This window comes from Bacillus rossius, chromosome 7 (assembly GCF_032445375.1).
Source record: "Bacillus rossius redtenbacheri isolate Brsri chromosome 7, Brsri_v3, whole genome shotgun sequence".
NCBI classification, from domain to species: Eukaryota; Metazoa; Arthropoda; class Insecta; order Phasmatodea; family Bacillidae; genus Bacillus; species Bacillus rossius.
In genome coordinates, this window is record NC_086335.1 from 36,062,138 (window position 1) to 36,077,720 (window position 15,583).

Sequence of the window (15,583 nt, forward strand, 5' to 3'; positions counted from 1 at the left end):
GAACCATGTATAACCATAATCAGAAAGCCACACCAGGTCAAACCAGGTTCTTTCCATTTGAATACTTAACAATAGAGGCAAAGATGCAAAGGGGTATTTTCAATAACAAATAACAATGTAGTCTGAGAAGTAGACTTTAATAAAAAAAAAACTATATATATATAAATAAATAATATATACAATACATGAAACTTTTAACTGACTCTCTATGCAGATGTTCTTGGAGATTTTTGCTGGAAAAAAAAAGAAGAAAAAACAATTATTTTTAACTTGTTTCAGGTCAATTATGACATGTATGTGAGATTTTTAAACATGTAGACACTAAGTTGTTACATTATTTATTTTTAAATTACCATGCAAACAGAAAAAAAAAGTTTCTGATGCCAATGATAAATTTCAAAACTGAAAGCATCTTAAAATTGACAAATTGGTATTGCAACCTATGCATTTTTTTTTTCAAACTTATTAAGCAGGAATACTTCTTCACTGGGAATTTCTTAACATGCTATTTACATTCCTAATAATCAATTTAATGGTGTCTGGTTAATGCAAAGAGGCCCATGACATTGTATAATAACACATTTTAAGCAAAGTTTTAAAAGAAAACTTAAATTTAAATCCTAATGATTTCCTAATAAGTGTCTGTGTGAACAGTGCCTGTGATGTTACATCATTACAATTCAGCCCATGTTTTTGTGCAATAATACTCTAAAATTTCTAGTAATTTTTTGAGCAGATTCTCAATATTATCCTTTGTAGTGCACATTTAATGTTTATTTTCATTATTTAAATTGCTACCACTACATAACTATACACATGTAATCTAATAAATCATCATTTAATGTGTTTCCTTTATTGAAATATAATGGATGGAATTAGGTTTTGTCAAACTCTCCAAATCAAACATAATTTGTTACTACTATAATTTAGCATAAGAAAAACTAATTTAAATAGAAATACCAATGATGCTTATGCTTAGTACAACACAACTCGAAGACTTGTACCTTCTCTGCGGGAAAGGATAAAATTTATTTCAATTATTTTGCGCTGTAATCCCAGCCCACCAATAACATGAAGGCCAGATTGCAGAAATAACTTTGTTAAAACGAAATGGCAATTAATGAAACCGCTGTCTAATTATATGTGTAGGCCTAGTGCATTCACTTACAATAAATTACATTTATGACAAGCCAGATATAATAGAAGGCTTTATTAAATTTCCATTAATAGTAATACGTACGCCTACAACATACAATAAGTACTACTACATAGTGCAGAAAATAATAAAAATAATTACTTAACCAGCAGAAATGTAAATTATTTAAAATTAAACACTTCAATATTTATATTAAAATAAACACAACATAATTAATTTATGTGTTGTGCACAGTAAATAAACATTAATTACCCTTAACTACATATTATAGGTTATGAAATATATTTACTTAAGTATATTATAAAAGCCCGAAGGTGATAACTGAATAAAATAAATTGGTTTAATCAAATGCTATTAAAACCAAAATATTTAGGAACCTATAAGCCTATATTTGTGTGATTTTTAACTAAAGATAATAAATAACCCATACATTAGCATTCGTGTTCTACAGTCAACTACCATATATAGCTACAGTAAGTAGAAAACTCATTAGATGCTTTCGCAATTTTATTAAATCGCGAATATCCTGTTAATGCATCACATAAATTAAAAAATCAGACTGAAAACAGCGCACATATAAATATGGCACGGGAATGTTAAGGCTAGCCTACAAATGATTTAGCACAGAAAATAGCACACGCACAGAAAATAGAAACAAAGTTTTTGAATTGCGCCACCTACACTCGAGCACAGCATACGCACGGGAAAATAGCACAGGATCGACGCACAGAAAGTTGACCAACTTTTAATATTCTCTGTGCGTGTGCGCTGTGCGCTGCTCGCTGACCAATGAAAACTCGCTTACCACCGAGGTCATGCGCAATTGTAAATGTTAAATGCGTACGTAATTTGACTAGACTTGTACATTTTTGTTTTTATATTATGCGCGGGAAGTTAAATAGTCTCCTTCAATTACAACATGAATGAAGAGACTAATTTCGACATAAGTTTAGTTTGCCTGGTTGAAAGCAAACCAATTTTGATAAATATGTAGTGTAGCGGAATTTGCGGGAAAAAAAATGTTAAAAATCCGAAAATATTTTTATTATATGCTCTTTTACTTCCTCTTTTCATTAACCCTGGCGGAGATAAGAAATTCCAAATACTTTAGGAGATATCGCCGTTTTTATTTTGCAATACAAGACCTGTACTATCATTCGAACGTCACATTTTTTTTTATTTTGCCGTGTGTTCGTGAATGCTTAATTAATTTAAATGGTCGATTAGGTCACGTCAGTTACATTATAAATACTGTCAAACTAAGCGGACATTAAAAATAATATTAATTAATTTTAATGATTGTTTAGTTTTAAAGTATTTATAATGTAAAACTGACCTGACCTTGGTATCAGATTATTCAATAAATTACCATCAGTTATAAAAAATATGTACCAATATAATTTATTTAAAAAGGAATTATTTCTTTATTTAGCACATAAGGCTTTTTATAATATAGACGATTATGAACAGGAGGTAGCTTCGTAATTTTTTTTATGTATGACTTTTCTTTTATATATAATTTCTTTTATATATAATATATAATATGTGCTTATTCATGGAAGAGCAGCTGTTATATTATATTATTTTAATTTTGTAATGCTTTTAATACTGTTCTTGTACCTGTTTATGTGTTTGTATTTATGTTTATTTGTATTTTTTTTGACATATTCTATACCATTGTATGGTTTATTGAATGAAATAAAAAATCAAATCAAAACAAACCGGGACAAAGGATGAACAGTAGGAACTCACATAATTTTTTTTAAAATTTATTACTTGTGCAACATAATCCAAATAACAAATAATTTGAAACGTTAAAACCTCACTTAAGTTAGAGGCGGGTAAACAATGGTGAACGTCGCAAGAAAAAAAAATTTCATACTCGTAAACAAGAAACAATTTTGAATGCCGCATGAATACACAGGCATTGTGATGAAAATTAAAAAATTCGATATCTCCTAAAGTATTTGGAATTTATTATCTCCGCTGGGTTTAATGAAAAGAGGAAGTTAAAGAGCATAGAATAAAAGTATTTTCTGATTTTTAACATTTTATTTTCGCAAATACAGCTACTCTACATATTTACTCCAATTTTATTTGATAAAACCCTGGCAAGGGCTTAAAAATGAAGCCAAGAAAAATGCGTGGCAGGCGATCGTTGATGCCTTGTGCGAACAAGGAGTTCATATCAACTATAAGTATTCTGTAAATGTATAGAATTACCTTGCAAGGCGTCATATATTTTAATTCAGTGTTTCACATTATTTTTATGCCAGTTTACCTTAATGGTGCCAAAATGACATATTTTCATTTAGTGTTGTTTACATTTTTTAGTTATATAGTTACAATTTTTATAGCATTTTCGAACTACAGATAGAAAGTTTCTGTGCAGAAAAAAGTGTTAAATACGTAAACATGCCATACAATGTAAAGGTCTGTAACATCGTACCCCTTCGAAGGATACTATGTTTAAGGTTAGAAGTGTACGATTGTTCAGAGACCTGGAGGGAAATTGTGATTTTTGCTAACTTAAACCAAATTATTTTCCTTTCCATTCATCTCACATAGCGCGCGCAAAACAAATAAACACATATATCAGCTGTTTTCCTCTGACAAGGCTACCAATACATGTACACAATTTTTCCTTCGCTGCACTTCCTTTAATTTTCGTAAATATTTTGTATAAACTTCCGATTTCTCTGTGCGTGTGTTATTTAATTGTAGGTTGAAGTTCTGTGCTGTGCGTGTGCCCTGTGCGAGTGCGTGTGCTATTTTCTGTGCTAAATCATTTGTAGGCTAGCCTTTAAGCATACCGACAAAAAAAGACATTCCTTAACCTACAGCTTTACACATTTCGAAGACGCATAAAAGAATGTTTCTATACCGGTACTTGCTTAAGTGCGAAAGTAAAAACAAAAAAAAAGTAAACTAACATGAAATAAATAATGTTAAAACTTACAATTTATTCACCACATATAAAAATCCAAGTACCAAAATACTGCGCCAAAACAAGAAATAATACACAAAGACAAAGATTTCTAAACTTCAGTGCCAACAAGCATGATGGGAAGTTTCAATATAATGTCTCAGATACATTTCAGAATCAACCACAATGTAATATTGCCAAACGAATCTTGCTGAAATGTATCTGAAACTTCATTTATAGACATGAGTACTATGTTTCCAATGAAATGTTTATGAAATATTCCAGAAACATGACAGATGAAATGTAATCTATTCGAAACATAGTAATGTTACTGCAATATCACAGACATGTTACTGAAACATTGTGTGCTGTATGGGATAGTTTATACATAAAATTAAATTTGTGCATCTTAAGCTTTCTTAAAAACATAGAACATTTATTTTGCTATGTGGCATGGCTGCATTTCTGGATCTCATAACCAATGGAACAAACATCTCCTGGTGGACGTTATGTTATTTCAGATTGTCTGGCACCAGACCTGGATAAAAGCAGCCTCAATTGTGAAGGTGGGTGTGTGGACCATTCGGTCCGTGTGTTTCACTGAAGATCATCTTCACAACGAGAATGGTGGTGGTAGTGGTGGTGGTGGTGGAAGACAGAAAAACAAGCTAGCAGGCTCATGTTTTTCAGGGCCTTGTGCATGCCTCTATGATTACAAAACTGGATGTTAATCTCCCACCAGGAAGAAAAGTAATGCTAAAAGGATAATCACAGTTTGGTTGAATGAGTTACTGGTTTTATTTCCGTGGGTGCGCAGTGAGAAGTTCGCTACATAGGCATCCCAACAATTCACTCTGCAGAATATAGAGATTCTACCTGGCACAGCACTTCAGTCCATAAAATAATAGTTTCCACAAAGACATGATGATGTATAAAATATATTTCCTGGTATCAGCAGATGCCATGTGACACGAGGCTTGCAGGTGCGAGGATTTGGTCCTTCGCTCAAAAGTGTCGGGCTACGTGCAGAGCTTTACAAAATATTTTACTCAGAAATTAACTATTGATAGTAATATATTCAATTATGGCAAAGAGAAAGATGGATTTCTGTGGAATGGCATCCATCACCGACAGTGGCCTTGTTCCAGTGAAGCCACTTACACATGCACAGCGAGAAGTGGTACTATACATAGCGACTGAATTTAAAAGGAATATCACTGGCAGTTTTTTTTAGGTGTCCTGGAAATAACTTGTAATACTTCGCAGTTTCTGTGACATCCATATTTTCATGCAAGTTATTAGTTACACATTACATCTAACTGCAATGGTTTCGCCGGAAGGCATGTTCCACTATTGGGGCACATAGTAGAGACAGGACTAAGACCTGGCCTGTAATTAAATGCCAAGGATAAATTAGGTCAGACTCCCCTTCCTGGACATGCTCGGGCCACACCCTGTCAAATATGTGGAGCGGCATGGAATTGGAAGACATTGGACATTGGGACATCGAGGCCTCGGGTGCCAATGCCGAAATTGGTAGATCCAATGACCTGCGGTGGTGCAGCTCTCGGGCAGTGCATATAGTGAGAGTCGTGACGCCCAATTTGCGGTGTTTTGATGCTCTACAAATTGCATGTCGATTCGCTGCAGTTAAGTATCCTGTGCATCAATGATCTGGAGAATGTTAACTCTTGCACACATGAAATGTGCAAGGGAGTGCAGGCAAAATGTATCTATCTGCTAAGCGACTAGTTACTGTTTACTTACTGTCTATTTAACCTTTCTATGAAATGTCCGGGTTATAAGTACAATAAAACAACAATGTCAACCATCGCCATTCTTACCTTGACAGGTCGATGGTCACATGCACTTAACTTGACGTAGTCCGACCGAAGGCCACCCTAAAGCCCGACCTGCAACCGCCAGTATCCGACCCCTCTAATGGAACGCGCCCCTAGCCATGGCGCACCCGAGTCAGGCGAGCGCCGTGGAATGAAGGTATAATCAACGCCCATGACTTAATCGACTGGACACCCCGAGTCCCGTACATTGTAAATTCAACACACATTAAAGAATACTTTTAATTAACAACTCCGTGCAAGGGAAGTGCGACGTAGGAGTGCCCGGGTCACTCACGTGTGGTTTTTTAATAATACAGTTGTGAGTGCTCCCCTTGTGGCCTTCAGCCTGATTTCAATAACATAGTATGTGACTTAATTAAAACCGCCCCAAATTATCATTTATCATTCACCACTGGAGCAGTCATCAAGCAACGAACAGTCTCCAGTGTGACTCTGATTATTCAAACTTATTTTATATAAACTTGTTACATCTAATTTCTAAAACATATATATATATATTAAGTTAATTATTAATTTTTATTGTATGAATTTAGAGCCACTTACAACTTGTTATTAATAGAATATTTATGAATAACGGAACTTTAGAAACCTTGGCGCGAGAGGATGCTCACCCCTCCCCTCGCGCCAGGGCCAGACGCCAGTACCGAGCGACTCACGGACCGGGACGGACGCACGTCCCACGGGGAGACATCATCCTTTGTCTTCACTGAACTTCCTTCTGGTAACTATAGTCAAACTTCGAAACCTTTTTCAATTACTCCCCGTGTGCGCCCGGTCCTTTTCCGGTGTAGGGCCTAACCCAGCCGCGTAAACATAACACGCCCCGCACAACACATTACGCGGGGCAGTGAAATATACTGCACGGGCCGACTCCCGCCATAACAGACTTTCAGTTAACTGCCGAGTGCACAGGCACTGGCCACATGTAATCGAAGACTTTAATTAATTTAATAGCGAGCCGCGGTTCACACAGGTGGGCCCGCGTGTCGCCGTTCGCAAATTACGGGACTGGCCGACTCCAATCAAACTCTTCCCATTAACCTCGACTGGCGTGAGGGCGTAATTTTAGTGATGGCGCGTCAGAGCGCCCAGTGTATAATGATAGTGTACTTTATGTAGGGAAATCGTGTGACTGTAACTGCAAGTGTAATTGCCAACGTTAATTAAACACCCACTCCGCACACTCCATGCGCGACGTGTAAACGACAGTGCAAAACCGTGTATGTTATTTGTAAACCTCCCCAATCCAGTTAGGGATCAGCGTCCTATGCTGTATAGGGCCAGTAGTGCAGCAGGCATTAGGGACCCCTAACGTCACGACCACCACCGCCGTTCCTAGTGGGCCACGCAGGGTCCTTCGTACCCCACGACCCACATCGTGGTTAACCACCTGGACACGTTTATCCACAAGAAAACAGCATTCCCGCTAGGAACCCCGCCGGATCTCGAACATGAGAACCCGGGCGACGGCAAGCTACTAGTACAACACCCACCCTGGGCAGATGTCTAGTGGTGAGCACCAGCATCAAAGACCTGCTTTTCAGGCTGTGCAGGGCAACAACTGTTTGTGCTGGTTTTACGTGGCCTTGAGCACAGTGTGATGCCGAGCATCGCTGTCCATTCTCACTATGTATAGGGAAAGAATACAGTGTTCATTCGCTCTGTTCAACATAGTACATAATTCTATATTGTTCGACAACACCCTCGGTGACACTAACCTCTCTGGTGATCCATCGCAATGGCAACATGCATCGTGATTCCGATGCAACTGCCAAGGGTGACGAGCAGATAGCTCAAAAGGTGGTTGGCTTTTCTTTGGCTGGGATGCTAGAGCCAACAATTGGTGGAGCTTCCTAGTATGTAGTGGCTGGTGTGCACGGGGTTGATGAGAAGGCATCTGGACTTCTGTGGCAGCATATGCACCTTTTCCCATATTAGTGATTCTAGGCAGACTCTGGGTGTGGTCGTTTCCAGTGAGCCCGACCCACGGGCATCGATGTCACATGCAGTAGACCGCCATTGGTGTCGCAACACCCAGCACAGCTGCTCGATGACGACGGGGCAGTGGTTTCCATGTGGTCATCTTCTATGGATGCTATGCCATGGTGGTTTTCGTATCTCTCATCGACACCAAGAATCGAACTATGTTTTGGGTGGTTCAGGTGTCGTGAAACATGAAATCACTCTAATTACTGAGGGTAGTTCTGATTGTTTCTTCACTGTAGTTTCCTATACATCTGGCTATGACATGATGGGTTGCAGCACCAAGGTGCAGGACATTGATGCTTGGGGTCGGGATGCCTTCCATGTTGCATGTGTCATTCATAGACCCAGTTCGTGGCACAATCAAATTGGACTTCACCTTGCTGCCATAACCTACTCTCAACATACAGCACATGCAGATCAATTGGAATGTGGATGCTCTGTACTGTGTAGTATCATCCTGTATGCCAATGTCGACACAGCCACTGGGTGTCACGATGCCACCCCTGGGTAGTGCGACATCGCTTCCTTCGGGCTTCTATGTAGTGCTACCGCCCAAAGGAAATTTGGCCTTAGATTTCAGTTCACATGGCTTCTCACTAATTTATGGCTAGTGGTCTTTTGTCTGTATCGTCGCATAGATGTAGTTTTCCAAGATGTGGAAAGCACACGTTAATTCAGGGTATTTGTGAACATTCATTACCGTTTGTTGGCACCACACTTCATGCTCCAGTATTTTCTGTAGGGTCTTTGTATGCTCACGTGTGAGCTCTTTCATTAAACACGGCCCTTCACCATACAGACGTCCCATGTTACATTTGACTTCTAACTTCAGGCCATGGCCACAGATAATGCTGTATCATAACTAGCGAGCCGCAGTAAAAATAGTTCGTGTCGCTATACAATTCATAAGCCTGACTGGGACGAGCTCTGGCTCCATAGCGGGACATGCAGGTCCACGAGAACACATATAAGAGTGCCATGGATATGTAAAGACAATCTTACCAGTAAACCCAGAATATTTCATCCATAGTTGGCACATTCCTAGAGAGTCAAATCCCTACTGCCTACTAGCCATGTGGCGACGTCACGACCTTAACGAGTATCTGGTTTTTTATTACACCGATTCTATCCACTAGTTGGTGCTTTAAAACTCATCAGCTCATCAAATCGACCACTAGGGGCGGCAGGGGAGTCAAGGTTAAAAAAAAATCCATTAATTATTGTGAATAAATCTTTATAGACATTTTTAATGAAAAAATAAATCATAAACACATTAAAATAACCCATTTCTGAAATCATAAAAAAGATTTGTGCACTTTTCTTTCAAATTTCTTATGGTTTCTTAACATGATTCTAATAATTCCATATTCCTTACTCCTTTCATACTATATTCATGCTTTATCCAAATAAACATTTTTTTTAGCACAACAACATAGTCGACTGTGCTCTGATTGGTATTTCACACAATTCAGCTGGTCAAAACAACTACACGACAATCATAAACAACTTCACTGTTATACATTTGAGTCATATTTTAAGTACATGGCTAAATGTTAATTCTAGTTTTTCAATTGTAAATCCTCTTTCATCTGACATTCTTAAAATATTTGTTTTAGACAGTCTCTTTCGCTCCCTAGGAGTTGTAAAAGCTAGTACCAAATGAACGTAGATCAGAAAGTCTTGGCAACTCTCATATGGGCGAAGAGAACGACTTTGCCATGGTGTCGGCTCTTTGACGTATTGTACTGTAAACCGCCAGCACGCTCTACATACATAAAAAAGACATGATGTAATTAAAACACTTTTCAACAAATATATATATTTATATAGTTTAGAATTAGTCCTCGGCGGATGGATATGTAGCACACTATTGATGATCGCGCGGATGGCTACCTACCTCGAGACCGTTCGTCACACACGCAATACTGCACTCGGGTGCGATCACTTTACACATGGTTCACTGACCAATGCACTGCCCACGAAGGTATTGTGGTGAGGGGCGGCGATGGGCAACAGCGACATCAGCGACTGGGGAGAGCCCGACGGACGTCGTCACTCTAGTTTGGCTTTCAGCAGAACACTGTATTATTGTCTCAATATAATTTCAGAACAATTTCATATCCAACCCCAATACTAAGGGGGCCTAAACTATGGAAAAGTTGACTGAGGGAGTCTTTATCACAAGGACTTCATGTCAGGATGCAGGAGAGCATTCACCTGTGGAAATGAAGGTCTCAAGCTACCCTGAGGTTCCAGTAGAGACTAAGGTTGAGAAAGGAGCGAGTGACTAACTAACTGTAAACATCATGAAACTTAATATAACTCTTGAAAAAATATTTAAATTTTTGGAATTTTTATATACCAAGAATAAAAACAGACATATAAAATGCTGAATTATAATAGAAACATATTTTGATCAATATCTATACAAATTTTAATCAGAAGAAATTTACCAAAAATGTCCCAAATAATGAATTTGTATTAAGGATGTGTTATTCTAACGAAGTACGAAAATGTAATATACATATAAGCATAAATAAGTAAATTATTCAGACTTTACTCAGTGATGCAAAGATTTTAATGATGACCTATCTTTAAACACATATTACATATAAATACAGAATAGGAAAAAATAGCACCAGTTACATTGCATGAATGGATTTCATCATGAATTTACCAAATAGAAAAATCTTATATCCACCACTACATTAATTATTTTAATTATTACACACTCGACTTATAACAGCGAAGCTAGCGATCATGTAACAACGACATCTGTCCATGTCCAATGCTGCAGCTCCGCCGGCGACACGACAGCGGAAAGCGCTCGCCGCAGACGCCGCGACCTCGCGCACCAGGACGTCGAAGAGAAGGATCCTCCTCGCCCCCTCACTCGTCATCCAGCTCGGGGAAGGGCGTCTGCGTGCTCGCGTTGCAGGTCAGCAGGCTGTTGGTCGACGAGTGGCAGTCGCTCGCCGAGCCGGACGCCCCTGAGGTCAGCCCCGCCGTCGAGTCGCGGCTCCCCGCCGATCCCTGCTCCCCGGGTCTTTCGGCGTGGAGGCCGTCGGGCGGGGCGTAGTGGCTGGACGTCTGCGCATTCCCCATTCGTTCTTCGGCAACACTTTGGATTGTAAAACCTGTACTACTGAGAAATCAGATTGTTTACAGATCTAGAGGAAAGGACAATAACTATTTTTGAAGTGAAACTTCTTTCATGAGGGGGCTACAATTTTCGATGGTTACAAAAAATTACGATCTCACTAGGGGAATAGTTAGGTAAGTGCTGGGGGAACCGGTAGAGGAGAGTGCGTCAGCGGCGACGCCACTCCAAACGCATGCACTAGTGGTCGAATGGGAAGAGGACAAGGGGGAGGAGGATAGGTACGTAGCTATAACGGCCATAAGGGGAGTAGGCAGAGGAGAGGTAGCAATGACGCAGCAGTGATGCTACGGAATTCTCGTAACGCTGCTTGTGTTTGACTACTCTTCAGTTTTCGTAAAAGGCTAACGATTGAGGCTACCATATTTCTCTTGTTTAATTTTAAGTATCTACAGTTTACTTATTCGTGTGGAAAAGTGTTATGGATTTGTGCAATCAACTTTATAAGTATAATTTATTTTTATGTGAATAGTATGACTGAAAATGTAAAAAAGACGTATGCACTTAAGAGGTTAGCTTTATAAGTGTAATATAATCTTGCTATGTGAACATTTTAATTTGAAATGTGAAAAGGACTTAGAGACTTGTAAGATAGACATTATAAGTGTAATTTTTGTTCGATGGGAGTGTTTTCATTTTATTCAGCTGGAGATCGTGATTTAAAATCATGCCTAAAAGTAATAAAAAGGCAGAAGCAGATAAGAGGTATTATCAAAGGCAACTGGGGGATAAACCGACAAAAGAGGCGCCAAAAAGTTCCAGTGAATGGATGCGAGAGTACAGGATGCGAAGAAAGGCAATTTTTTTTTTTTCATTTTAGATCATACCTACATCCTTACTATTCTCAATTATTAATTCTTGTACAGTAAAAAAATACTAAGAATTTATCTCTATATATACCTAATAAACAAGAAGTTTTACTTCTGTCGCACATGGTCTCTACGCACACATTTTTATGTTTCAATGGTGGCTCTATAGTATTTTTTATTGGAAAACTAAGAAAGCTGGCCGTAGCACTGTCTCAGGTTGAAGGATACCTGAAGCACCGTTGTGCCCACGCATACCGAAGGACTAGACTTGGGAGTGGGTACTCGAGGTGGTTGGCCCTCCAGTGCCATGCTAGTTGTGGAAGCCTTGGACTGTTGTATGCTCCTCTTATCCAAGCATGATGCCCCTACAGCATTTCGCGGTGTGCCATGACCAAGGTTTCAGCTGCCGTGGTTACAATACATAATTAAATACACATACGGTAACCCTACTTTATTGGCACAAAGTTTTAAACAACTGCTTCGAGTGTGCAAAAATCCACTTGAAATATGAAAGAAAATACTCAATAATTCACTTGAACGACAAAACTAAACAAAATTCACACAATAGGAGTTCCGGAGGTTCAAAAATAAGTGTATCAAACATGGCAACGAAAAACTTGCGAAGAATCTTACAGTTGTGTGATTTTCTACTTCATAAGTTATTCCCCATCTTGTTTTCCCCCACCCAGCACCCCATTGCTGTGCATAGCACTTTTGGTTACGCTCTAATAGCGGCTGGAAAGAAGTTTCAGTTGTTAATCCTCGAGTAAAATGCCAGGAATGGAATCAATGTCGTCGTGGTGCTAAAAGCACAGGTAGCGGATTCCCAAAGAATAATATTATTGCATTAGAACAACAGGATGGCGTGTGTTGGATGAAGTAGACTAGATGTTAGAACCGGGAAATCCCGGTCCCAAAAGTTCCGAGAGTTCCCGGCACTTTTGAAATCGTAAAAGAACCAGGAATTAAAAATCATTCCTGGTTATTTCAGTACTGTCAGGAATCGACATCGACAACATAAAATTTCGTTTTTATTGCGCGCTAAGGTTACTTTCACTTGCTATTTTCCTCTGGTGAGGCAATCTCTGAGGGCTGGAGCGGGCTGCTCAGTCGCCAGCCGGTGTTCGGACTGCTGAGTGTACCTGTGGTGTAGCGCCAGTACTCTTTACAAAACCGTACATTTTTTTTAAAAAGTACGTTATGAAAAGAATAAATGTTATTTTAAGTTACTAAATCTGTGATTTTTGCACGGGTTAACATGATTACTTGTTTCAATATTTTTTCCAAAGTTAAAGTTTGAGAGCAAGGCTGAGAATAAAGTGATTTGTTCATGTTAGCAGATACATTCTGCAATAAAAAATCGTACCATTGATGTTTATTTTTTTTTTCATTTTTGATCATTAAAACTTCTTCAATCATAGACTGCTGACCATTATTAAAAAAAAAAAAAAAAAACCTACCTAGTATCGAAAGTACTGGGAATTCTCGGTTCCGTTGAAGACTAGTACGGAAATCCTCGGTTGTGAAGCTAGGTTAGCCTGGCGGGGACGTACTTGCGCCATGTCGGCGGGGCCGAGGACCGCGCTGTTGCGCACGAAGCAGCCGGCGGTCTCCCTGGGCAGGCTGGCGGGCCTCTGGTAGAGCGGCAGCGCCCTGCGCTCCTGCTGGCGCCGCTGGAAGGCCCGGGACGGCCGGCGCAACTCCACGGCCTCGAGGAACTCGCGGTAGCTGGCGGGGCAGGCCTCGCCGTCTCGCAGCGGGCAGCGGGGTACCTGCGGCCGGCAGCCCAGCGAGCGGGCCTTCTGCTCGAGCTCGGCCGGGTCCCCGGGAGCCGCGGAGCCGCGCAGCGCCGAGTAGGACAGCCCGTCGCTCAGCAGCTCCTGCACGCTGGCGGGAGACACCAGCTCGCGCAGCTCGGGCTCGCCGTGCGCGCCGCGCAGCGCCAGCAGGTGCTCGGCCGGCACCAGGCCGAACCTCACGCACCTCATCAGCGCCGGCAGGTGCGGCCGGCGCGCGTCCCAGTCGGCCAGCAGCCACAGCGAGGCCGCGAACAGCACCTGCGACCACCGACCAGCGTGGCAGGGATGGTTACTGAACCCTCCAAGGGTGTCCACAGTTAGTACTTTCGTACTACATCCAGTAATTTTTATAACTTTTTTAGTGGTCTAGTACATTTACGCTCAGATATAGTACTTTTTTCTTTAATATAATAATATTACAGTAACTCCAATATGTTTTATTATTAAGCGTAATTATTTTCAAAAACTATGGAATGTATGTGTGTGTGGTGTGTGATATTTAAGTTCGAGCATTGAAATGTCATAATAACATCCTAAATTGTTAAAACCATAACAAATTATAATTTAGTACTTTTTTTTTAATCGAGTACTTTTTTCTTGTCTAATTCGGTACGAAATATTTTTTCCTTGTGGACACCCGGCCTCCCCCTGGTCTTTTAATCAATGAGGAAGCATCATTTTCAAGTCTGGGCAGGGGCGCAAGTTACCTTAACTACGCCACTGAGTAGATGTATATAGTATGTATGAGGGCACCAGTGGGTGGTGGGGGATCCGGGGATCCGATCCAGACACCTTAAGGCTTCGCTTCATCACCCATGTTGGATTACGTCACTTCCGCCGGCCATACACGCACGAAAAAGTGTCCCGTTACGTTCATCAGCCATGTACGCACGAAAAAATGTCCCGTTACGTTCATCAGCCATGTACGCACGAAAAAATGTCCCGTTACGACGGACAGACCAGCTCGCCAGGACGTCTCGCTATGAAAAGTATTAGGCGGTAATAAACAGCCAGGAGGTAACGAATATAAGCCTACTTCTACACGTGTTATGAACGCCGGATACATACGGCCAGGCAACCGTGTGTTTTGGCGCGCTCTACTTCCACGACGCGCAACGGCACCGGCAAGTTTTTATTACTACCTCCTCTCAAGTTCTGATCTCCTAATACTTCACAGCAGAGAAGCGCTGTTGGTCGGAGCCCGTAGGTACTTCCTTCGCACGCCTAACCTAACCTAACCTAACCTAAACTAACCTCACCTAACCTAATCCATATGCTAATCTATGATAACCTAACCTAACATAACCTAACCTAACCTAACCTAAACTAACCTAACCTAATCCATATGCTAATATATGCTAACCTAACCTAACCTAACCTAAACTAAACTAAAATAAACTAAACTAAAAAAAACTAAACTAAACTAAACCTAACCTAACCTAACCTAAACTAAACTAAAATAAACTAAACTAAAATAAACTAAACTAAACCTAACCTAACCTAAACTAACCTAATCCATATGCTAATCTATGCTAACCTAACCTAACCTAACCTAACCTAATCCATATGCTAATCTATGCAAACCTAACCTAACCTAAACTAAACTAAACTAACCTAACCTAATCCATATGCTAATCTATGCTAACCTAACCTAACCTAAACTAAACTAAACCAAACCTAACCTAACCTAACCTAACCTAAACTAAACTAAACTAAACTAACCTAACCTAATCCATATGCTAATCTATGCTAACCTAACCTAACCTAAACTAAACTAAACCTAACCTAACCTAACCTAACCTACCCTACCCAAACCTAACCTAACCTAACCTAACCTAACCTAATCCATATGCTAATCTATGCTAACCTTACCTAACCTAACCTA

General features: G+C 40.0%; 1 protein-coding gene across 1 annotated transcript in view; it reads right to left on the minus strand.

The window, feature by feature from the left end:
* Nucleotides 1–10,626: 10,626 nt before the first annotated feature.
* The window catches only part of LOC134534443 (uncharacterized), a 101,573-nt gene continuing 96,616 nt past the window's right edge, over nt 10,627–15,583 (minus strand). Inside the window, exons 3-4 of the mRNA XM_063372909.1 lie at nt 13,453–13,956; nt 10,627–11,020 (exon numbers count right to left, since the gene is read on the minus strand). Coding sequence (XP_063228979.1) covers nt 10,820–11,020; nt 13,453–13,956 — 705 coding nt within the window. The 3' untranslated portion in view covers nt 10,627–10,819. The remainder of the gene's footprint in view (nt 11,021–13,452; nt 13,957–15,583) is intronic.